This window comes from Lissotriton vulgaris, chromosome 5 (assembly GCF_964263255.1).
Source record: "Lissotriton vulgaris chromosome 5, aLisVul1.2, whole genome shotgun sequence".
Lineage (NCBI taxonomy): Eukaryota > Metazoa > Chordata > Amphibia > Caudata > Salamandridae > Lissotriton > Lissotriton vulgaris.
Genome location: NC_141693.1, coordinates 1466076574 through 1466100558, shown reverse-complemented (window position 1 = coordinate 1466100558; position 23985 = coordinate 1466076574). Strand labels below are relative to the sequence as shown.

At 45.2% G+C, this 23985-nt stretch overlaps 1 protein-coding gene across 1 annotated transcript in view; it reads right to left on the bottom strand.

Moving 5' to 3' along the window:
- Window positions 1-6947: 6947 nt before the first annotated feature.
- Window positions 6948-23985, bottom strand: part of AVPR1B (arginine vasopressin receptor 1B) — a 91134-nt gene continuing 74096 nt past the window's right edge. Inside the window, exon 2 of the mRNA XM_086920375.1 lies at window positions 6948-7459. Coding sequence (XP_086776501.1) covers window positions 7146-7459 — 314 coding nt within the window. The 3' untranslated portion in view covers window positions 6948-7145. The remainder of the gene's footprint in view (window positions 7460-23985) is intronic.

The window sequence follows — 23985 nt, the reverse complement described above, 5'->3', positions numbered from 1 at the left end:
AGCACCAGTACCGCTAGCAGGAGCGCATGTTCAACACTCCGCGCACGCACAAGTGCAAGCATTGCCACCCTTCAGTGGACTAGCGGACCCCTCAACTGCCGCGCCCAGGTGGGCTATATGGCTAGGGAGATTAAACAATTATTTCATAGCCACGAGGGAGAAGGACAATGAAGTGAAACGATCCCTGTTACTTCACTTTGGGGGTGAAGAAATATACAAGGTATTCAAGCACCTCCCGAACAGAGGAGAATCAGACGACTATGACGCAGCAGTCCAAGCACTCAATGCACATTTTGATCCTCAACTAAATCCACATTACGAAAGGTTCAAGTTCAGGCAGTCCCGACAACGAAAGGGCGAAACCATGGATGCATTCCACGCCCGCTTGCGTGAGCTCGTCAGCACGTGCACAGAAGACGACCAGAACAAGGAAGTCACCGCCCAAATAATTCAAGGATGCAGAAACAAACCACTGAGAACGCTGATCCTCCGTCAACCCAAGATCACTCTAGAAGAAATCCTCCTGCTAGCAAGATCACACGAGCTGTCAGATGTGTGGTCATCAGCAATGGAAGCAGCACTAAACGCCAACACAAACTCTGGGGCGACAATCAAGACGGAGAGGGTCGACGCGATCAGCACGTCCTCCCGGGGCGGAAGAGGCAGATGGCCGACTAGGACACAGAGGAAATCACAGTGTGGCTACTGCGGACGGGAAGCGCACGACGCTGAGAGCTGCCCGGCACGTGGAAAGACCTGCTCAAACTGCGGGATTCCAAATCATTGTTCCAGCGTGTGCCGAGGGAGAGCCAGAGGACGAGGATCTTTCGGAAAGAAATCACTGTCCGGAGCAGTCCGACAACTAGAAATTGAAGAGAGACAGTCACCGCGAAACATGAAATCATCATACCGACGATACAACAGACTCGATGATTCATCCAAGGACGAGGATGACGAGTGTTACTTCGTTTCATTCACGAGTGATTTAAAACGACGGCAAAGACCACAACCCAAGTGTAACATTCTAATAGATGGATCCCCCGCCGTCGGAGTAATCGACACCGGTGCCACAGTAAACGTCATGGGGATCCAGCACTACAGGAATCTAGATCCAAAGCCAAAATTGGTTCCATCCAAGGTCCGAATATTCACATATGGCGGGAAAGAGCCCCTTCCGCTGCGAGGCAAAATGGTGGTGCAAGTAAAAGCAGAAGAACACGAGGTCACCGCAACCTTCCACGTGGTGGACAAAGAAGCAGACCTCCTCGTTGGCAGCCACACAGCAGAAGACTTGCAACTAATCGCGTTCGCCAATGCTGTCAAGAGCATCCAGGTGGACGAACTACTACTACAATTCCCAACTCTATTCCAAGGGCTAGGCATGATCAAGAGGCCACCAATAAAATTACACATCGACAAAACAATACAGCCCATTGCTCTCCGGCACAGAAGAATACCGTTCCACCTCAGAACTGCAGTAGAAGACGAGCTGGAGAATCTAGAACAACAAGACGTGATAGAGAAAGTCACTGGCCCCACTCCATGGGTTTCACCAATGGTGATCGCCGAAAAACCCCGCCAGCCGGGGAAAATACGCATCTGTATAGACATGCGCATGCCCAACAAGGCAATCAAATGAGAACGACACCTCACACCGACAGTAGATGACATCTTAGCGGACCTCAACGGAGCACAGTGGTTCTCCAAACTTGACCTCAACGCCGGATACCACCAACTCCGGTTAGCGGAGGAAAGCAGGTATATAACAACATTTTCCACGCACCTTGGCCTGCGGAGGTACAAGCGTTTGAATTTTGGCATCTCGTCAGCTGCTGAAATTTTTCAGAACACGATCAAAGAAGTGCTATCCGGACTACAAGGGGTACTAAACGTCAGCGACGATATCCTCATTCATTCGAAGACCAGTGAGGAACACCACCTGAGGCTACGTGCAACAGTAAAGCGACTCTCGGAGCATGGAGTCACACTCCACCGGGAAAAGTGCACATTTTTCCAAAAGACTGACGTAAATAATTAATTTACTCTCTTAATTTCTATGCAGGTAAGTACTTAGTCAATAATAACTCAGTCAGAATGAAAGAAAACAGAGTCCGTGGTGTTAGAGTTTCTAAGGGTTTTATTCCTCATAAAGGAATCAGGATATCATGTTCTGACCACCACAGGGGTGTCAGAAGGGATAGAGCGCGCTGTCGTTTATTGATAATACATAGCTTATATACTTGATTTTTACCATAAGAATCAATGTAAGAGGCGTAACAGCTGAGAGAAGACAAGATAACAGTATACACGTGGTACTAGTACATCATCAAGAGGCGTAAACTAGGCGTGAACCAGAGGTGTGTGCTAGAAACGTCACTGATAGGTGACGCAAGTGGGTGGCACCAAGGGGTGGTGCCAACAGAATGTTGCAATGTCAGCAGAAATCGGAAGCTTGGATGCGCGCGCAGCTGCATGACGTGTGATTGACGGGGTGCAGGGGACTTGACATTCACACTGACGGAAAGAGACAGAAGTCTGGCATGTCAGATCAACTTGTACCTCTATCATATCTGATATCTGATGTTTAGGAACTATACTATCTGGGCGGAAAGGTCTCTAGGGCAGAAGCTGTTCTATGCTAACTGTGGATGCGTGTATAAGCGCCTAAGTGTCTACATGTAAAGCGTGGGGGCACGGGGCCTTCCATGGAAGCATGGCAACGGAGGCTATGAATTACTTGCATTAAGACAGGTCGGCCCTTTGGCTCTGCAGCTGGAGAGGATGTTTACAGGATCTAGTAGGCAGGAATGTATTCTCGGGGAGCGGAACAGATAACTCGAAGGTTATAGTCAGTCTTGGCAGAAAGCAGGCTTGAGCTGAGCGCGAGGGGCCGCGCTGAAAGTAGGACAGAGTTCACGGGTACAGAGGTAGCCTGGGCAGAGTCAGGAGCCACAAAAGAGGTTCAGATGGCAGGAATTCAGGGCCTACTCTTGCTAGAGCAGGAATACATGAAAAGTGTACTACAAAGAGACGGTGGCATAGCATACTTAGGAACGGACTATATAATCCATTCATGGTGGATCTGAAAGAGGACATGTTAACGGTGGACGCAAATGTATTTGCGTCTTCATAGCTGGCACAGGAGGGAAGTTACATGCACTTTAAGCTGGTACATGGAGTCGGTGGGGTACGCGCTAGGGAACACATCATGACCAAAATTTAATTTTCCTCAAGACAGTGGAATTTTTTGGATACATCTTCGATAGCAATGGAGTGAAGGTAGATCCACGCAAATCACATGCCATCAAGCATGCGCCAGCCCCGTCAACGGCGTAAGAGGTGAGGAGCTTCCTAGGGATGGCACAGTACTGTGCACGTTTTATTCCTGGCCTGGCAACAATCGCAGAGCCACTCCGTGCCCTAACAAAAAAGGATGCACGGTGGAAATGGGATTCCGAAGAGGAGCAAGCATTCGCAAAGATCAAGGCAGCGCTGTTAGACACCACGACTCTTGCATACTTTGACACAGCCAGAAAAACTGAGATCCTAGTCGATGCCAGCCCGGTGGGGCTTGGAGCACTACTCACACAAGAAGCAGAGCCGGGAGTATGGACACCTCTAGCAATCGCCAGCAAAGCGCTAACAGCCACCGAGGCTCGATACTCACAAATCGAGAGAGAGGCGCTAGCAGTAAAATGGGCCTGTAACCATTTCCATTTATATGTAGCCGGGTGCCCATTCCGACTAGTCACCGACCATCAGCCACTAATACCCCTGTTCAGAGGAACGGCTCCACATCCACCTCCCAGAATAGAAAGGTGGGCAATCCAAATACAACAGTACCACATGGACCTTATCTACCGGTCAGGCGAAAAAAATCCAGCAGACTTCCTATCCCGCCATCCGGCGGCAGAAAACGTAGAGTCGGAAGAACAAGAAGCTCTGTTTGAGGAAGAAATCAACCTTCTGGCACAGAGTGCGTGCCCTCAAGCCATGTCAGTCCCATTGATAATAGAGCATTATCGTCAAGACAAGGTGCTACAGAAAGTAACAAACACCATCCAAACTGGGACATAGCAGGGATTTTTGAAAGACAACCATGACTGGTCAGAAGCAGATCGCACCAGAATAGGCCACATATGGAAAATCCACAACGAGCTAAGTATGGCCGAAAATGGAGTGATCCTCAGAGGACGCCGAATAGTGATACCCCTAAGTCTGCAAGAGCACGCCACCACATTGGCACATGCGGGGCACCAAGGGATACGGCGGATGAAAAGTCGAATGAGGGAAAAGGTGTGGTTCCCAGAGATGGACGTCAGTATCGACACTTTAGTAAAAAATTGCTGAGCATGCCAACTCACCAGCAATCATGAAGCTCCAGCACCCATTATCACCGAGGAACATGCTCCAACACCTTGGTCCTGGGTTAGCATGGACTTTGGGAGTTTCCCTGATGGGCGTACGACAGTTGTGCTCATAGACTCATTTTCTAAGTATCCTATTGTGGAGCTAGCAGAATCCACCAGTTTCAGGAATGTCCAGCCCATTCTGGACAAAGTGTTTGCCATGTTTGGCCGCCCCCAAATACTCAAAACAGACAATGGGCCCCCATTTCAGGGAGGGGAATTTCATGACTTTTTGAGTGCACTAGGAATCAAACATCATCGCATAACACCGCAGTGGCCGCAAGCCAATGGTGAGGCTGAGAGATTCATGCGGACCATTAACAAAGTGCTGAGAATAGCCAGAATAGAGGAAAGTGACCCAGAGAAGGCGTTGCAACAATTCCTTGGAGAATACAGGAGTACGCCCCACAGCTCAACACAAAGAACACCGTGGTCACTGATGTTCGCAGGAAATCGACAAGACAGTCTCCCGATGGCCGAGGGTTGGACAGCAGAGCCGTACAAGCCCACTGAGACCCAAAGGAGGAGGAGGGTGAACAACGACAGAGCGAACAATAAGAGGAAAACACGTAGTCGAATCCTAGCACCAGGAGGCACTGTGTTGCTGAGAACCCGACGACCAGGTGGCAAGTTCAGAACACCGTATGAGCCCGAACCGTGGGTCATCAAAACCACAAAGGGCACCGCAATCACTGCGCACAGGAATGGAGAGAGCTGACTCGCAATGTGTCCTGGTTTAAACAGATCCCCGCAGAGTCAGCAGAAGCTGAAAGAGGCCTCGAAAACCACACTGACAGTAGGCCTACTGATAGATGCGAGGATCACACCCAGGAGGCACTACATGAAGGGGAAACGACACCACCGGCTGCAGTACCACCAGCACAATCCCCGATGCGAGTGGCAACCCCAGCGAGAGGAAGAAACATGTACCATCTCAGGCCAAACCCCAAGCGCAGTCAGAAACTGGCCGATTTTGTGTGCTACTCGTGAGCGACTCTGAAGTTTGAGAGACAAGAACTAACTTGGGAAGGGATGTAACGTTCTAGTGGTCCGAGGGTCTCGGCTGAGCCCCGGAACCACTTCTGTACTTTGTTGCACCTTCAGGCCAGGCGTGGCCTGAAGGTTATAAATAAATGGTTGGAGGTCGCTCGCGACTTCCGGTCCGACCAGAGCCTCCCCTGTGTCTGTGTCCATTCATTTCAGCGCGGTGCCCTAGGCCTCTATGCAGAACGGGCGTTATACTCTGGCCAACTTTGCATATGTATGTGTACACATGTCTATGCCCTAGAGAGAGAACCTACACTAGAGAACATTTAGCAATACATGCAACTCAGAGTGAGGAGACCTATGTTTTAGCACATTACATAAGAATTCTACTTAATAATGCACGAAAATTAACTATTAATGTGTTCCTCCTTTCGTACACACAAATACGCTTCACAGTCCTGTAGAATCTTAACCAGCCCATCAGTGGACTTGGAGTTTGTTTTAGAGTTAGGTGTCAGTAGAAAGGCCTCAGATTTCGAGAAACGTGACAAAATTTTGCAGCACAAAACCCCATTGTCGATTAATTTGCCAATGATGCCAGTAGCAGCTCGCAGTTAAGAGCGGTGAGGCGGGAGTAAGGGGGTGGTGGAATTCGACAGATGACGGGCTAAGTAATGTTAAATAAATAAATTAAACCACTGTATCGCTGAGTCGGCGATGCAGCGAGGGCGAAGTATGCGGTTTTATCCTCCCCACCACCCCACAGCTCTTACCTGTGCGAGCCTCCACTGAATGAAGCATTTACCATTTCCTATACAGACCAAATCATCTGGGTTTGTCCATTTGAAGGTCACTCGGTTTCATTACACTAGCAATTATCTATGGGTTTGTTTCGATCATCATCTTGTTAGGCGAACACAAACAGATGCTGTTTTGAAATGTTGCTTCTTTCACTGAGGTCTACAATGAGTTATAAGTCTCCATTTCTCCACTCAAGGCATAAATCGTTAATGTATGTCTATATGTAAACACTGGTAGGCATTTGTTGAAGAAACACTGGTTGGCTACAGAAATGCCCAGTGTGAAGAGGGATGTATATCAAAATACTGCGTGATAAAATATCATTCTTCCATAATATCATATGGAGAATATTTAGCACCACAACTTTCTGCAGATTACTATATACAAGTAAGTATAAATGGCCTCTTCTAAATGTATATATTTTTTCACTGACAAATCCAAAGGTTAATAAGCAGTTTAAGGCAAACTAAGTAGATTCACCAAAAGATAGTGAGTAACTGCCTTAGGTCCTCAAAATATGTGGTGCGCCTGCCTTAAGACTTTGTTTCCAACTTTCCAAATGCATCACTCCTGGTGCACGTCACTCCTTCCTATGCTGTCAAGTCCATATTACATCTCAAGTTGTTCTCTGCTTCATTGAAGACTAACTTTTCCATATGAATAATCCCTCTACATGTGCTGTTTCATATATTTATTTGCAATGAAAGAAAAATAAGAGCCACTTCAACAACACTGTACCTGCACTATAAAATGAATTCTTGAAATGCCGAATAATATCACAAAAACAATAAATTGCCGTTTTCTTACTCCCACACAATGTGGAACATTCAGTTGCAGAGATTTGAAGGGTGCCAAGAGTTTGTTATTTAGTCAGTCCACACATCCAGGCACCTACATGCAAATCTCACCAAGGCATCCCAGTTCCACCCAGAGGTCAGACTGAGCTCCCTACAGGACTCCTGACACCATCACGGTCTCTTCCTCAGGCGGGTAGAAGTCCTTAAGGCTCTCGCTCTGCATGTGCCTGACATTGCTGTTGATGGTCTGCTGGTGGATCCGTGTTAGGATGGTGACCCTGCGGCTGGATAGGCTGCCGTTTGAGTTCTGTCTTCTGAGGCTGCGGCGTGAGGACCGGCAGCATGAGACGTTGCCGAGGACATCCTGCAGCACACGTCCGCTGAAGAACATGTAGATCCAGGGGTTGCAGCAGCTGCTCAAGCTGGCCAGCAGCATGGTGATGGTAAAGGCAAAGTCCGACGACTCTAAAACCAAGAAGAGTAGATTATTCATTAACCTTCTTTTCTGAAAACCATTGCTACATCATTATACATGGATTAAACATGATGTCAATCACCTGAGGAAAAAGACTCTCTGGAGCACTAAACATGCATAAAGTTTTTGTGTTATTGGTGCACAGGTCACCTAACTCAGGCCAGATACATCTGGCATTCACCAAGGGGGTGGTATCATTAATACATGCAAGGGAAGGTTGGTGTAGGGATGAAGTAATGGACAAAACAAACCCACAAAGGCTGTATACCCAAATACAATTTTTTAATTGAAGGTGGCCCTTATACAAGCAAAGGAGGAAGAATTCAATAAGAGGTGGGAAGCTAGTTTTTCAGGAGGATAGGACACAGTCTCCAAGCCGGAGGAAAGGAGAAGCTGTTACTGGTACCATAATGAGGTAGGCATTGTGGCATGCTTCAAACTAGCTCAGAATTTGACCTATTTTTTATTTTATTTTTGTAGAGTTTTATATAGCGCGAACTAGACACGGGACATTGGGTATCACAGAGCTTTACATGAGCACCAGTTTCGTTACATGAGGACACAATCATTTTTGATAGGCATGGGGAGATTAAGTGATTTGCCCAGAATCACAGGATATTGAGCGTCGTTGCCGAGACTCGAACCCAGTTCCCCAGTGTAATAAGGTGACATCTGAAGCAAATATGATAATAAATCAAGAGGCTTTATTGCACAACCTCAGCCATCACTAGGTCCACATCAACTGACAAATTCTAGAATTGTTTAGATCCAGGATTCCATGTTAGAACAACATGGACAGAATCTAAGTACATCACATATCTCCCTTTCTATATGAATGATAAATTTGAACATCCCTAAGAAAGTAAATATTACTAGAAACATATTGTTATACAAAATCCTTAAGATAAACAGAAGCTCTAGTAACTCTGTTACTCCTGCGCGAGACAGTTATCCTTGCATCAGAATTAGAAACACATCCCCCAGTGGAAACAGAAAACATCTGAACATCACCCGGATCGCAAACAGGCAAATGTGCGACCCGATTAAGATTCCAAATGCATCATCATCTGTTTTCACAGCATTTTTGAACATTTTAACAATTTTCTTTGCATCTATAAACCCACAGGAACTCTAATTTTTAGCATGTCTCTAATTTTAAAATTAGGATCCATGACATTTTTCCTCATATCATAGTACATTTTCCTTTTTCTCTGTAACTGCAATTCTTTGTTTCTCCATTGACCAATACTATTGTCTTTTAAACCTTTATCCAAATTCATTCAGCCAGGACACAAATTAGTGTTGGAAGATCTTCCCCTAAATAGTTCAAAAGGCGTTCTCCTAGTTGTGAAATTGGGTGTGAAACGATAAACTGAAATTCTATTCTGCAATTCCACCCTCCAATCTAGGAAATTTACTCTAGCTAACTGAATTCCTTCTTTCAACATTTTGTTAAACCTTTCCAAGGAACCATTAGACTCTGGGTGATATAACAAGATCTTTTTGTGAACAATACCACAAGCAAACAAGTAACTTTCCAACTCAACTGAACAAAATTGTGGGCCATTATCCGAAAGCAAGGACTTTGGGAAACTTTCTCTTTTAAATATAGAATCTAGGAATGTTATCACACAACGAGAAGTAACTTCTCGCACAGCACTAACTTCCACCCACCGAGAGTATAAGTCCATCAACACAAACAAATAAGGAGTATTCTGCTCACCATGCAATGGACCCACAATATCTATTGCAACGTCATCCCATGGACACAACGGTAATTTTCTGCAAACCATAGGTGAACACCTAGGTTTGAGTAGCTTGTCACTCAAATGGCATGCCACACAGTCACAAACTGCTCTCTCCACCATCAAATCGAGACCCGGCCACCCAAAATCTTGCCTGATGCGCTCCTTAGTTTTCGAAATTCCCATATGACCAACATGAGCCATATTGATAATGTTATTTCTCAAACCCACTGGAGGAATTAATCTAGTTCCTCTTGCTAGGACCCCATCCAACACAGCCAACTCATGAGAAATGTATGACCAAGGTTTAGCTAACTTCCAATTTAAATTCTTAGATACATAATTCATGACCTCAACCAGTTCACTATCCTTAGCTAATTCCTCCTTCCACTCAACTTCCTTTATGGCACCCAAGGTAATTTCACAAACTCTGACTTCACTCTCCTCAACTCCTTCATCATCATTCTCATCTGTTACCAAATCTTCCACACTATTCACTAAACTTGACAAACAATCAGCAGAAACATTAGTACTACCTGGAATATATTCAAACTTAAAATCAAATTCTTGAAGAGCAATTACCCATCCCCTAATTCTTGCAGAAACAGCATCAAGACCTTTTTTCCAAAATCTCTCTTAAAGGTTTGTGGTCTGGCCTTACAACAAATGGACAACCCCAAACAAATTTTCTAAACTTATTTACAGCCCTGAAAATGGCAAGCGCCTCCTTTTCTATCACGGAACAGTTTAATTCGGCACCCTTCAAACACCTAGATGCACGAGCAATTAGATCTTCTCCACCATTCCTAACTTGAAACAACAATGATCCAAGCCCTTTACAGCTTGCATCCGTTACAATGAAAGTAGGATCACCAGATCTAAATGTCTGAAGATTTGGAGCATGTTTGAGTTCCTTTTTAATTTGTACAAATTCCGCATTGCATTCATCAGTCCAAACAAACTCACTTTTCCTGCACATCATACTCATTAATTTCTCAGTCTTGTCTTCAAAGTTCTTAATACATTTATTGTAAAATTCTGCCATGCCCAAAAAGGACGAGAGTGCCTCCTTCGAACATGGTTCCTTAAGTCCCTCAATTGTTCTAACCAAATCATCTTTAGGTCTCACACCAAAACCAGAAATATGATGACCCAAATAATCCAATTCCGTCACTCCAAACTTACACTTGTCACGTCTGAGAGATAACCCTGCTTTCAACATTTTCTCCAGCACACACTTCAATCTAACATCATGTTCTTCCTTTGTACTGCCACAAATTAACACATCGTCTTGATAACACTTCACGCCATTGACACCCTTAAAACAAGTCATTCATAATCCGCTGAAACACCGAGGCCGCTGAAATTAGGCCAAACGACATTCTTTTACATTTATAGGAACCGAAAGGAGTTATGAAAGCCGTCAACTCTTGTGATTCTAAACTCAGAGGAGCCTGATGATAGGCCGAAGCCATATCTAACGTCGTAAAGTAACATGCTCCATCCAATGTTGCAACCAACTCTTCAATGTTTGGAAGCGGAAATTTATCAACAATTACCTCCTTATTCAAATCCCGAAGGTCCACACAGAGACGAATCTTATTGGGTTTCCTCGCAACGACAATGGGGGCCAACCATTCAGTTGCCTCCACAGCCTCAATCACCCCAGTTTTTAATAATCTATCAATTTCTTTCTTTACCGCATCCTGAATGCAAATTGGCACCCGCCTAACTTTTGCTGCAACTGGGATTGCATCAATTTTCAACTTGATTTTGTGTTTGTAACCTCTCAAACATCCGTTTTTCACTAAACAATTCTTTAAAGTTTCCCACCACTTCCTCTCCATCACCATCCACAGATTGCACCTGAACAGATGGTTTTGCATTCGGATTGAGCACCACACCCAAATTAGCTTGATGCGGCCAGTTTAACAAGCTGTCCCCTTTTTCTGAAACATACATTTTCCCAACTACATATCTCCCATTGAATTCAATGTTCTCCGTAAAACAACCTAACATTTTGATAGGAGTTCTCCCATAACCAGTTGGCTTCACATCTGATTTCTTTAGCATAACTTTCTCTTTAAAATATTTTAAATAATCCTTTTCTGAAAAAAATATCAAGTGTGAGCTCGAATCAAACTTCATCTTAATTCTAACTCCACCTACACTAACCCACTCAGAAGAATGTTCTATTTTGCTGTCATTAATTTAAAATGTAACTTCTTTAGTTTCAACTCTAGTATCTCTTCTAAATCTTAGACGACAATTTTTTCCCAAATGACCTTTCCTCCCACACACATTGCAGACAACTTTCAAAACAGGACAGTTTTTATCATTTGCCATATGTCCCAATCTCCCACATCTGTAGCAATTACCTTGAAAAGTACCCCCACTTTTCTTTTCCAAAAATGTTTTGCTTGCTTGATTATCACTTATGCTACCTTTCGTATCAACAGAATCCTTCTTCTTTTTCTCCTTAACATTCTTCACTTCTTGAACCTGTACTTCTATCTTTTCATTATTGCATCCAGTTTTGCCTGCTTTGCTCAACTCACCCACACACTTAACCAAGTGTTCCACCCGCTTAGCAATAATCATCACTTCATTCAAAGGCGGCTCATCCTTCATCCAAAGTTCTTCTCTTATTTTGTCATTAGTACATCTAAGCACAAACTGATCACGTATCCTCTCCTCATTCAACTCCCCAAACTTACAGCTAGAAGCTAATTTCCTTAAAGCAGTTACAAACTGTTCAACTGTTTCTTCCTTTCCTTGCTCTCTCGGTCCAAAGTAATATCTCTCCATAATTGTGCTTACTTTTGGTAAAAAATGTAAGTCCAATTGTTTTATACATATTTCATACTCATTAAGTCCCCTCTGATCTGCCTGACTTAATGTAGGTCAATTCTCCAAAACTTCCTGCCCTTCTCCTCCAATACAATGCATCAAGAGTGCATGTTTCCTTCCAGCACTGAGATTTGTGCCACAGACCCTTGCGTAGTTCTCAAACATGTTTTTTCACTTTTTTCACCTAATAGGTGGATCCCCTGGATCAGAAAGAAAAACGGTGGCGAAGTTACATTCTGCATTTTCACACTCCTTTTTCCAATATAATAAATTTCACCACAGTAAACAATTCTTTCAGCACCTCACCTATTTAAAAATATATAGATCTATCAAGGCTATTATACACTTAACTAAGTGCACCTATTATGAAAACATTTCTTAAATCACACTAAATACACTTTACATTAACGTATTTCATAAAACAAATTAAAAAAACTCTTCAGGTCTGCTTATCACCGTAAGCACCAACTCCTTGTCCCTGATGAAGTTTCTCCTCTTTAAAATATAGTTCCTGAACAAACACAAGGTGTGCCTGTCACCGCAAGCACCAACAGTGTAATAGTTCTCTTCCTACTAAGTGTCACCTCCTTAGATTGACACGACGAATTTAATCTTCTTCTCAAATGATCTCTTCCTCACCATCTCCGTTGTCTTCCCCAGTACGCCCAAGTAAATTTTTTCGAATTCCAGCCAACTTACGTTTCTCTCAGTTATTAATCCCAAAACGATCCTTTTTTTTTGGTTTTTATTTTTAACTTCAAAATGTCCACCGCACCACAAATGGACTTTTTCAGCAGGCGATGGAGCTTTTTTTCCCAAGCGCCTTGCATGCAAATCAAAACGAGGCTTGCAACACAAGTCTCTTTTCCATAGCTGATAGAGTTTGTTTCTTCCCAAGCGCCCTTGCAACCAACACAAAGAAGAGGCTTGTAACACACAAATCTTTCCAAGTCGAAGCAAACTCGCCCTCGAAACTCACTCACCACTGACGTCACGGGGCCTCACACCACGGAGCTTTAGAGATAAATCCTTCCGAATAATGTACAGAATCACCAACTAGCAATCCGCTTCTACTCAAACGATGCTGTAGGAGTCCAGGTATTCTTCTCCCATTTTGTATAATACCGCTTTTCTCCTTTCCTCGTTAATTCATAAATCGATGTTGAGGTTGTATTCTCATCTTCTTATATCCTCAAGTACACCTTTTAATCTTCACACGCGATCGTCGCCAGTGTAATAAGGCGACATCTGAAGCAAATATGATAATAAATCAAGAGGTCTTTATTGTACAACCTCACTAGGTCCACATCAACTGACAAATCCTAGAATTGCTAAGAACCAGGATTCCATGTTAGAACAACATGGAAAAAATCTAAGTACATCACACCCAGCTTCGAGGTCAACGTTTCAGCCGTAAAGCTACTTCCTATTTAGCCCATGACTACATGCCCAGCTGAAAAGAGAAGCGATTGTTAAGAACTAACCGAGGTAGACAAAGTTGCATGTTCAGAATTTGACTTATTCAGCCAATGACTACGGGCCCAGCTGTTCCACGTACTAAAATAATGACTTGTGTTGGCAAGGAGCTACCAGTGATCAAAGGCCTGTTGCTGCTGTTCAACTAGGCTCAAGAATGGATATTGCCAAAAGCTGAGTTTTTCAAGTCCTTTCTTAAGACAGGACTGACACTTGTGTTGATAGCTGTCAGGTGAGAGTCAGTTCAAGATGCCTATGGCCAGTCCACAAAGACACAGTGTGCCCTAAGAACTCTTGTTCTCCCTGTGACTGTCTCTGCCTCCTGGAGTGCTAACCTTCTGTCCCTTTATGCCCCGCTGCAGGGTACGGGTGCTGTTCAGTCTCAACTGTAAATGTCAAGCTGTTGTCGTGGGTGCACGCTCCATTTTTGTTGCAATGCTGAACAGTGCTTATCTTGTGCCCTGTCTGCACGGTGGGCCACTGGCTTACCAGCCCACCTTTTAACTTTATTTTTGTCCTTTCAGGCCAAAAAGAGCATATTGAAACAGGCCAGGGACAGCTGATAGATGCCACACACACAGTTTGAGCTAGCTAACAGACTGCTGAGAGAAGTTTTCAGATGTTGATCCATTATGAGAGCTATGCATAAAAATATTGAAATACCCTAAAAAATAAAAATAAAGGTAATGCCGAGTTAAGGTTGACCTACACATTTATAGTGATACACCATATAACTTAAAAGAGAGGACATTCAGTAGCTAGAAATGCCCTAACTCTCTTGTTTCATCACTGACATAATCACCTAATCTTCACTCCCACCACTACTATGTGGAATTTAGAATACAAAATTAGGTTTTGAATTTAATGTTTCGGTTTAGAATTTCAAAATGTTAGCATATTTCCATTTTGAGTGTCTCAGGGGTTAATCTTTAAAAAAAATGTAAGATAACATACTTTATGACCGCAATATATTGTATAGATTTGTGCTAATAATGTGCGGAATGCATGGTTAAAGTCCCCATGCATTATTTAAGGTTACAGTTTTGTCTAAGATAATATTTGTGTGCACCAGAAATGGGAAAAACAGTTAGAAATTGAACAGAATGCTTGGCCATTGTCATGTAAGCTTGACAGCTTACCTATGCTGCCTTGGGTAGCCAATACCACTTTTGCTGTATTTAACAAGGCTGTAGAGTATTCATTATTTCACGCCACACACTCATTTGCACTGCAAGCTATTTTAATTAGGTAGACAATTGATAAAAACATTATCCACTTTAAGCAGAGCCTATATCTAATAAATACATTTACAAATTAAAAAGTTACGTTTTAAATATATCTTGTGGCTAAATCTTTATAGAGTGTGAACAGAAATCCAAAAATAACTTCATTTGTTTATACATAAACCAATAATGATAATTAATTTTCTTCACAGTGGTCCTGTATATGTGTAGCAGAACCTGTTTAGCAGAACCCTGAACATGTATAGCAAACACCTCCTAAGAAAATCACTAGCAAATTGTCCTATTTCCAAATAAACCTTCACTCCAAGTTGTGTCCTAACTCAGTGAAATCTCTCTAGGTAGAGTAAATATAAGTCATAGTTTTGTAAAATGAATTATTTTTCTTCAAATCTACAATCGAACAATTTATGCCTCTTTTTTTTAGGCTCTTTGGAATTTTTACATAAGCTGGTATGCTGATTGCAAGTTCATGAAGCAGTGTCTCTATAATGGAGGTATCAATGCAACAGAGTTGTGTACTCTTATACAATCGAGTTGCCAAATTTGCCTAAGCTGCTAAATAATACAACCTTAGGTGGGGCATGGCTAGTGCTCTAGGGTCCATATCTATTTGCAGATTGGACAGTTGCGTTTGTGTTCAGTGGCCCAGCCATATAAAAATATAGAATATTTGCTCTAGCTGTGAAAAATACTTAGCTTGTACTTTGATAGGAACATTAAGAAACACAAATACAAAAAGAACCAAAATTGACATTAGGGCTTTGTTACGAATTAAACAAAGTGGAAGAGTTTGCCATCTTTTCAAAAGATTTCCTGTTTTATCCAATAGTAGAATTTTGTTTGACTATAAAATAAATCTTTATAGTCAGAGGAGGCATACATTTCTATATATATCGTGTAACAAGGCTCATGTTATAACTTTGTGATCGACTTACAGATAGAATTTCTGTTGAGGTGGTGATAGGGTTTCAGTCATAATCAGTGGTGGTGCGTCCATTGGGGGCGCTGGGGCGTTGCCCCACTAACCGTCACATGCCCCCATTGACCGTTTACAAAATGTAAAACGTGCGTTAAAAATAAATTCTTAAGCAACTCAATTCCTTGCTCGCTCACCGGGCCACGCCAGAGGCAACCTGGAATCTGAAGGGGGTCGGGCCGCGGCAGCACTGGCGGTGCGTCCATTGGGGGTGCTGGGGCGTTGCCCCACTAACCGTCACATGCCCTCATTTACCGTTTACAAAATTTAAAATGTGGGTTAAAAATGAATTCTTAAGCAACTCAATTCCTTGCCCGCTCACCGGGCCACGCCCGAGGTAACCTGGATTCCGAAGGGGGTCGGGCTGCGGCAGCACTCAGTAGTGAGCATGTTCGTTTTTGGGCAAGTCATTTTAATGACCATCCCGAACATGCGCACTAGCGTTCCCCTTAGGAGAGCGAGGGTTGCTTCTTGCCGCAGCCCCCGGTCTCCTAATGGGCGGTAGAATGCCTGGTCAAGCCTGCGCACGCGTTCATAATTCACAGCGCAGGAGGCTGGCTGGCATAATAGGCAGGCAATGGCATTGGTTGCTGCGCGTTGGTGGCATGTGTGGCCAATCACTGTGGCTTATCAAGCTATGCAAGACAGTGATTGGCCATTTGCTTAGGAGGATGACGTCGTCGTCACAGTCAGCAGACCACGCGGCGCCACACTCACGCACACAAGTCGAGGAGTGCCAGTGCCTGCTGCAGCCTGCCTAATAAGTACTGCTCGTCGTGGCTGCCTCGTCACTGGTGCTCGGGTCACCATTGATAGATCGACGTCGACTGACTTGTAAGGTAAGGCCTTTAGAGCTCTTCGGGGCATTGGGGGCAATGAGTGAAGTCAGAAGTGTTGAAACTGCGAAGGTGCAGGCCGGGAAGAAGGGTGGAGTGTGGGTACCTCCGGCGGATGGGGGGGGGGGGCATATCTGAAAGGAGAGAAGCATTGCCTGCGGGTGTTCGGCCACCTTGTTGTGCTTACGGGAGAATAATAATTAAAGTTAAATAGGAAGATATGGTGACTGCCAGAAAGTGGACTAAAGGGGAGACACATGAGACGACAGAAGTGTTGTGTTGGTAAATCACCAGAAGAAGAGGCAGACTCAGGAGTTTCCTTGGGGGAAAGTTCGTATTTATTTTGTACATATATGCTCACAGGAGGAGCGTCGGGCGTCTTATAATGCGCACCGATCGCTCCCGAATGCGCGTCTAATCGCTCCCGCATGCGCACTGCTCTTCGCGATCTCGTCCTTGCGTGCCGCGTCATCACGCGCCCGCTAAGGACTAGACCTCTACACTACATATCTCCCCTTTTTCCACATACACAAAGAGATGGAATAAGTCCACAATTTCAACATCCCCCCAATTCAAAGTGTCTGAAGCGAGCGGGTATGACCACCGCTCTCCCTGCACGTGTACGCCTTACCGGGGTAGAAGACTCTCGGACACCATCTCCCACAGGGCTCAACACTCCACTCCTCATCTGACTCTGTTAATTTCTCTGGGGTGTCACGTCTCTTTCAATACTCTCTTCCTCTACTCTCGGGGCTTCCAGATCTTCTCTCTCTACGTGCAATTGTCCTTCCACTTGGCTTTCACTCTGTTCCATAGGTCTCTCCTCTCTGCCACGCAGTCCTTGATCTTGTTGGCCTTTCTCTTTTTCCTCAGGCCACTGTAGAATTTTGTTAATTTTAGCCATGCGGTCCTGGGACCACGCAGCTCTGTCATATACTTCTTCCACTTGCATGGGTGGGCTGTACTTTTTTTTTTCATTTCCTTTTCAGGATAGCCAACTTGACTCTTACCCACTCCCCTTTTTCTAATTTCGCTTCTTTCACATTTCTTCTCCTGTTATATGCTCCGTATACACTTTTTGGGCCCTTTCGAGATTTTGCTGGACTAAGGCAGGTGACCATTTGCTGGAGACGGTCTTCTCCCTCCAGACCACATTGTCCTTCGTGAACGGATGCCTGCCCCTTAGGATATGAAAGGGGCTGTATCCTGTGGAGGTGGGGGTAATCCTGTACGCCCATAATATGCTCTGGACCTCCTTCTCCCAATCTTTGCCCTTCATGATGGCGGCTTGTATGGATCCCATGAGGACACGATTAAATCTCTCCACCTGTCCGTTGCTCGCAGGGTGATACACAGAAGTGTGTTTCACTTTGATTCCATTCCTTTCCTCGTACTTGTGCCACTTCTCAGATGTGAACTGCGGACCGTTGTCACTGAGGACCGTCCTCTGAATCCCTTCTCTCAGGAACACTGATGTGAGAAACTTGATGATCGTGTCAGTGTCCATCTCATCCTGCACATGTATTTCTGGCCACTTAGAATACTTGTCCACCAAAACACATAAGTATTTCGGCATGCCTTGATTATCCAGCACTGGTCCCAGAATATCAACTGATACATATTCTACCCCGACGTGCCTCTGCCACCTCTGCCCGGAAGCAGCTTCATTGGCTTCCCGTCGTGGACCGTATCCTTTTTAAGATCATGTGCATGGTCTATAAGGCTTTAGCTAAAACCAGCCTCACTGGCATTGGATCTATTCTGTCCCATTATAATCCTGGCAGGAACCTTCGTTCCTCAAACAGACTTCTTCTTTCCGTTCCTCGTATTCGGAAGACCAGATGGGGGGTAAAGCTTTTTCCAATCTGGCCCCTAAATGGCGGAATGCTCTCCGTCTTGAAGTAAGGTCTCTCCCCACTCTACAAGCTTTTAGATCTGCCCTAAAGACCCACCTCTTTGTATGCGCGTACCTGTAGTGGTGCTTTGCAATTTTGATCTTTTTGATAGGCGCCTTGACACCTTCGGGTTTAGTTTGCGCGATACAAATTGCATAATAAATAAATAAATAAATCCTCCTATGGGTTGCGCATTTGATCAAACTTCCCCAGCACTGGTCTCAAAGGTTTCAATATTGTGTTGGTTCCTTGGCACTGGTCACAGTCCCTCACATGCCTTTCTACTTGGATGTCCAGTCCTGGCCACCAATACATTTGTATCACTCGCAGCTTTGTTTTCACAATGCCGAGATGTCCCTCATGAAGCTGGCGCAGTAGGAGCGGGATTAGTCTTGTGGGGGGCACCACTTTGTCACCTCGATATAAGAAGATTCCCGAGTCGCTCACCGATAGTTCTTCCCTTACTTCATAGAATTTTCGGAGAACTTCCTTCAACCTCCTTTTTTCTGGCCAACCACAGAGCACACATTCTTTGACCTCCTTCATGTCTTCGTCTTCCTCATATGCCTGCGCCCACTCTTGCTTGCTGATTACTTTCTCTGGATCCTCCATCGCAGCTATCATCTCTTCATTCTCTAACGACGAATTTGGTGCCTCTTCCATGGCAGAAGCTCGACTAAGGTAGTCAGCAACTTTGTTGCATGTCCCCACATCATACCTATATTCCAGCAGTTTCAGCGTCATCTTGGCAATGCGTGGGGTAGCAGTCGCATGTCCACTCGAGGTGAGCACCTTGACCAACGGTTAGTGGTCCGTTTGCAGACGAAATCTCGTGCCCCATAGGAACTGCCTGAACTTCCCCATGGCCCATACCACCGCCAGCATTTCCTTCTCAATTACACTGAACTTTTGTTCTGTGGGTGATAATGCCCTGGATGCGAAGCTGAGGGTTTCCACAGTACCATCTTCTCTTTCTTGTGCGAGAACTGCTCCTAGACCCTTCTCGCTGGCATCTGTGGTCAGTATGGTCTGTCCAAGAGGATCATGTCCATGCAAGGGTACTGCTTGGCTTATGTCTGCCTTCAACACTTTGAATTCCCTCTGTGCTTCTTCATCCCAATTAAACGCCGTCTTGTTTCTTATGAGCTGTCTCAATTGATGTGTCTTAGTCGCAAAGTGCTGAACGAATCTACTATAGTATTCAGCCATCCCTAGGAAGGATCTCACTTCTTCCTTGCTGACGGGGGCTCTGGCATCACAAATCGCCTTCACATTCTCCCTCTTAGGGGTGATCCCCTTTCCTCCAATTTCGTGCCCCAGATAGGTGACAGACGTCATACCCAGATGAAATTTGTTCCATTCAGCTGTCAGTCCCTTCTCCTGCAGCACGCTCAGGACCTTGTTCAGTTTCTTGTTGTGTCTTCTCGGTCCATTCCTATCACCAAGATGTCGTCTTGGAAGTATTGAATGCCATCTACGTCCTTGAACAGGCGGTGCATCAGTTTCTGGAACACCGCTGCGGCTGATGCCAGCCTGAAGGGCATTCTGCGAAATTGATAACATCCAAACGGTGTTATGAAGGACGTTAATTTTCTGCTAGATGGGTGCAAGTCTATCTGATGATAGGCAGACGCGAGGTCATTGGTAGAGAACCACTTCACTCCCCTTGTTCTGGCTAGCATGTCTTCAATCCTCGGCAACGGGAATTTCTCCACTATCAGGCATTTATTTAGTTCCCGCAGGTCCACACAAAAAACGCACCTTGCCGTTGGGTTTACGTGCTACGACTAAGGGAGATAACCTTTCCGAACTGTCTATGGGCTCAATTATCCCTTGTTCTTCCAGCCTACGCAGCTCTTGCTGCACCGCTTCCCTTGCCGCGATGGGCACGTTCCGGACCTTATGGGACACTGGGCGAGAATTCTCTTTGAGCAAGATTTTGTGCTGGAATTTCTCCAGCTTGCCGACTTTCCCTCCAAATACTTTGGGAAATTCTCTATTCACCTTCTCTGGATTCGGCCAGCTTTCACACTCCGTCAGCAACACTTGCTCACTGCCTCCTGGATCCAGTTTGATCCCTAGATCTCCTTGATCTCTCCACCCCAACACCGATGGGCCCTTCTCTAGCACGTACAGTTTTCAGTCCGCCGTTCTTCCCCTAAACTCAAACTTCAGGATCCGGTAGCCCACCATGGGGAGCGGGGTGTCCGTATACGATACCGGACGAATGTCTGGCGGTTCCAACTTGGGGCCTAGGCTTGGACTGAACTCTTCCTCCCATACCGATATCTGGACTATGGTGTATGGGGATCCTGAGTCTATCGTAATCCTGATCTTCACTCCTCCTATCACCATGTCGGCCCTTGGTTTACTCAAGCGCTTGTTTTCTATTCCCAGCACCTGCTCCTCGATACACAACACCAGGTCTTCTTCCTCCAGTTCCTCATCTTCTTCTTCTAACCGGTCCTGTGCTACATACTTCACAACCGTCTTCTTCCCTTTCCTGCAGCATACCTTCTCATAGTGACCTATCAGGCCACAGAACATGCATTTCGCCCGAAACGCTGGGCAACGTTTATCTTGGTCCGCGTGGTTTGCACTTCCGCACCTGTAACAGGTGTCTTTGCTATCCGTGGACTGTTTCAAAGTTTGATTTGACTTTCCCGACCATCTGTAGGTTCCTTTATTATCCCCGGGCGTCATTATGTTTCGTCCTGACTGCTCTGCATCGTCCACCTTGTTCACCATGGTTCTCTGGGTGTTCTCCCGTTTCGCTGCGTCAGCGCATCGCTTCGACAGTTCGCTTTCTTTACCATTGCTATCACTTCTTTTAGCGTCGCCTGTCCATGCACCCACAACTTATCCTGCACCGTCTTATTGGTGGTGTGCATCACGATCTGGTCCTTTATGAAGTTGTCTTGTAATGTCCCATACTTGCACGTAATCGCCAACCTCCTTAACGCCGCGAAGTAGTCGTCAATGGATTCTCCCGCTTCTTGCTTCCTCTGCTGGAAGTTAAAACGATCAATGGAGACGCACACTGCAGGCCGGTAATGATTATCTACATCTTCCAAGGCATGCTGAAAGACATCATCATCCGCCGCTTGTCTAGACGTGGGCACCAAGTTTGTGAATACTCTTATCCCTTCCGGACCTAGATTATGCAGGAGTAGCCTTCTTCTCCTCGCACTGGGGAAAGCTTCTCCATTTCGTCTTCCAAAGCTTCTAAATAGTTCTTGAAATATTCCCTACAGTCTTCCCATTTCACTTGGGGGTCACCTGGTTTGGGCAGGAACAGAATCGGCGCTGTAAGGGAAGAAGCTTGTGTGCTCATCCTGGCCTGTTCTTCCGGTTCAGGGCTACCTGGCGCACTTGCGTTTCCGACTAGTGCTGTGTTGAGTCAGGGTACTCCTTCTCCCCCTTCTCTTCTGTCTCTCCGTTCTGCCAGGGCCTCAGTGGTGGTGTATCCACCCTCCTACCTTGCTTCCTTCCCTTGTTCGCCTCTTTTCCTGGCCCTGGTGCACTTGGTGGAAGCGTCTGGTCTCCTTGCGCCTCTGCCACGCTCCTCCTGCAACTTTCTGTCCATGTTCTTCTTTCCTTTCAGTGCCCTGGCTGGTACCTTGCAGTGGTGTCCCAGCGTCCGTTGCTCCTCTGTGTGCCTTTGGTCTCTTATGAAGCAGTTAAAGCTTCTTGTGGGAAATCCCACTCCTCGTCGCCACTGTTGTGTTGGTAAATCACCAGAAGAAGAGGCAGACTCAGGAGTTTCCTTGGGGGAAAGTTCGTATTTATTTTGTACATATATGCTCACAGGAGGAGCGCCGGACATCTTATAATGTGCACCGATCGCTCCCGAATGCGCGCCTAATCGCTCGCGCATGTGCACTGCTCTTCGCGGTCTCGTCCTTGCGTGCCGAGTCATCACGCGCCCACTAAGAACTAGACCGCTACACTACAAAAAGTGGGGTAGCATGATCAAACGTATATTTCTGAACACATACAACCTAAAAGCTTTGAACGCTGCTTTAGTCAGCACTCTTGGGGCACTGATAGATACATCAGAAGCCAGATACTGTCCTTGCACTGGGCTGGCTGTACGTACAAATTCCGATGCAACCCTACCGCGCCATGGCCCTATCATGGTGCATTTACTAATTAAAATATTTTGCGAAGTTGCAACATGTACAATAAAAGACGTACCCACAAAGCTCTTCCAGGGTATTATGCATGCGTTTAGACGTGCTCCGATACAAACCTGGGTAGGAAACTTTTTATATGAACCTGCCTCTGCCTTGTGAAGCAGCTCTGCTTATTAACTGATCACAAATGTCTGTGTGGCCAGCTGGAGCCTCCATACTCTCCTCTGCCGCGAGAGCCTCCCTGGTATGCGTCTCAAAAAATCCTACATCACTAACACTGCGGCCCTACCTGTGCCCCCAGCCCCCACAGAGAAAGGTATCAACAGGATACACCAAGGTCGAAGGAACGGAGGAGAGACAGAGAATCAAAGAATGACTGCCACAAAGAGCAAGAAGGGGGAATAGAGAGACTGGAGAAAGTTGATGAAGTGAAATAGAAAGCAAAAATAAGATTAAAGTGAGACTTTAAAGTTCAAGACATTGAGATTCAGCAGGAGAGAGACGTAGAAATGGGTCTTTTGAAATGGCGATAGAATAAGAAGAGAGAGAGAGACATACACCGAGTGAGAGTTAAAGACCTAACTAGGCAGAGCACGCAGGCGAGTAAAGGCGTGACTGGTCCTCCCCGAAGCATCCCATGGACAGTCAGCAAGCCAGCATGGAAGTCATTTTATTGCAGAGTTGCTGATTATTTCCACGTGGCTCCAGTAATCCTGCTCGCCCCCTGTGTGCCAGTCAGTGTAAACACGGCTCCATTTGCGCCACGGTGGCCAATTGAAGAGGGGGTGCCGGTCCCGAGACTGCAGGTAAGTGCTCTCCCTCGCTCCATGCGTGTAAAAGGTTACTTCTGAGTGCCCGACATGTGCACTGCTCCATGTGCTTGTTTATTTTACAATTTATTCGTAGGACAGTGCAACCACAAATCTGTGGAACATGTTGGCACTGGCAGTCTGTGTCCTACAAGTACTGCAAGCAAGGGTAGTCCTAAAACAGAAGGTGATGCCATGACTACACTGTATAAAATTGTAGGAAGCTTTGTCGTGCTATATCTCCTACCATAACTGTAGGGCCATGCCTGTTGACAATGCATCGCATTTACTGTGGACAAAGGTACCGAATACAGAGCAGGACGGACCTATCTCTGGTGTTTTTGGCACGGATTACAGCAAATTAAGTGAAATGCACGTGCACTTTTAATTCCAAATACACATACTTTCATATACTCATGGATTGTCTGATGCAGTGTTTTAACTATGAAAAATACATTGATTTTATTCACACCCAAATATATTAGTGCTACTTTACAGAGTTTGCCAGTGAAGCAGTACTTTTCTATTTTTGTCTTTTTTTAAACAACA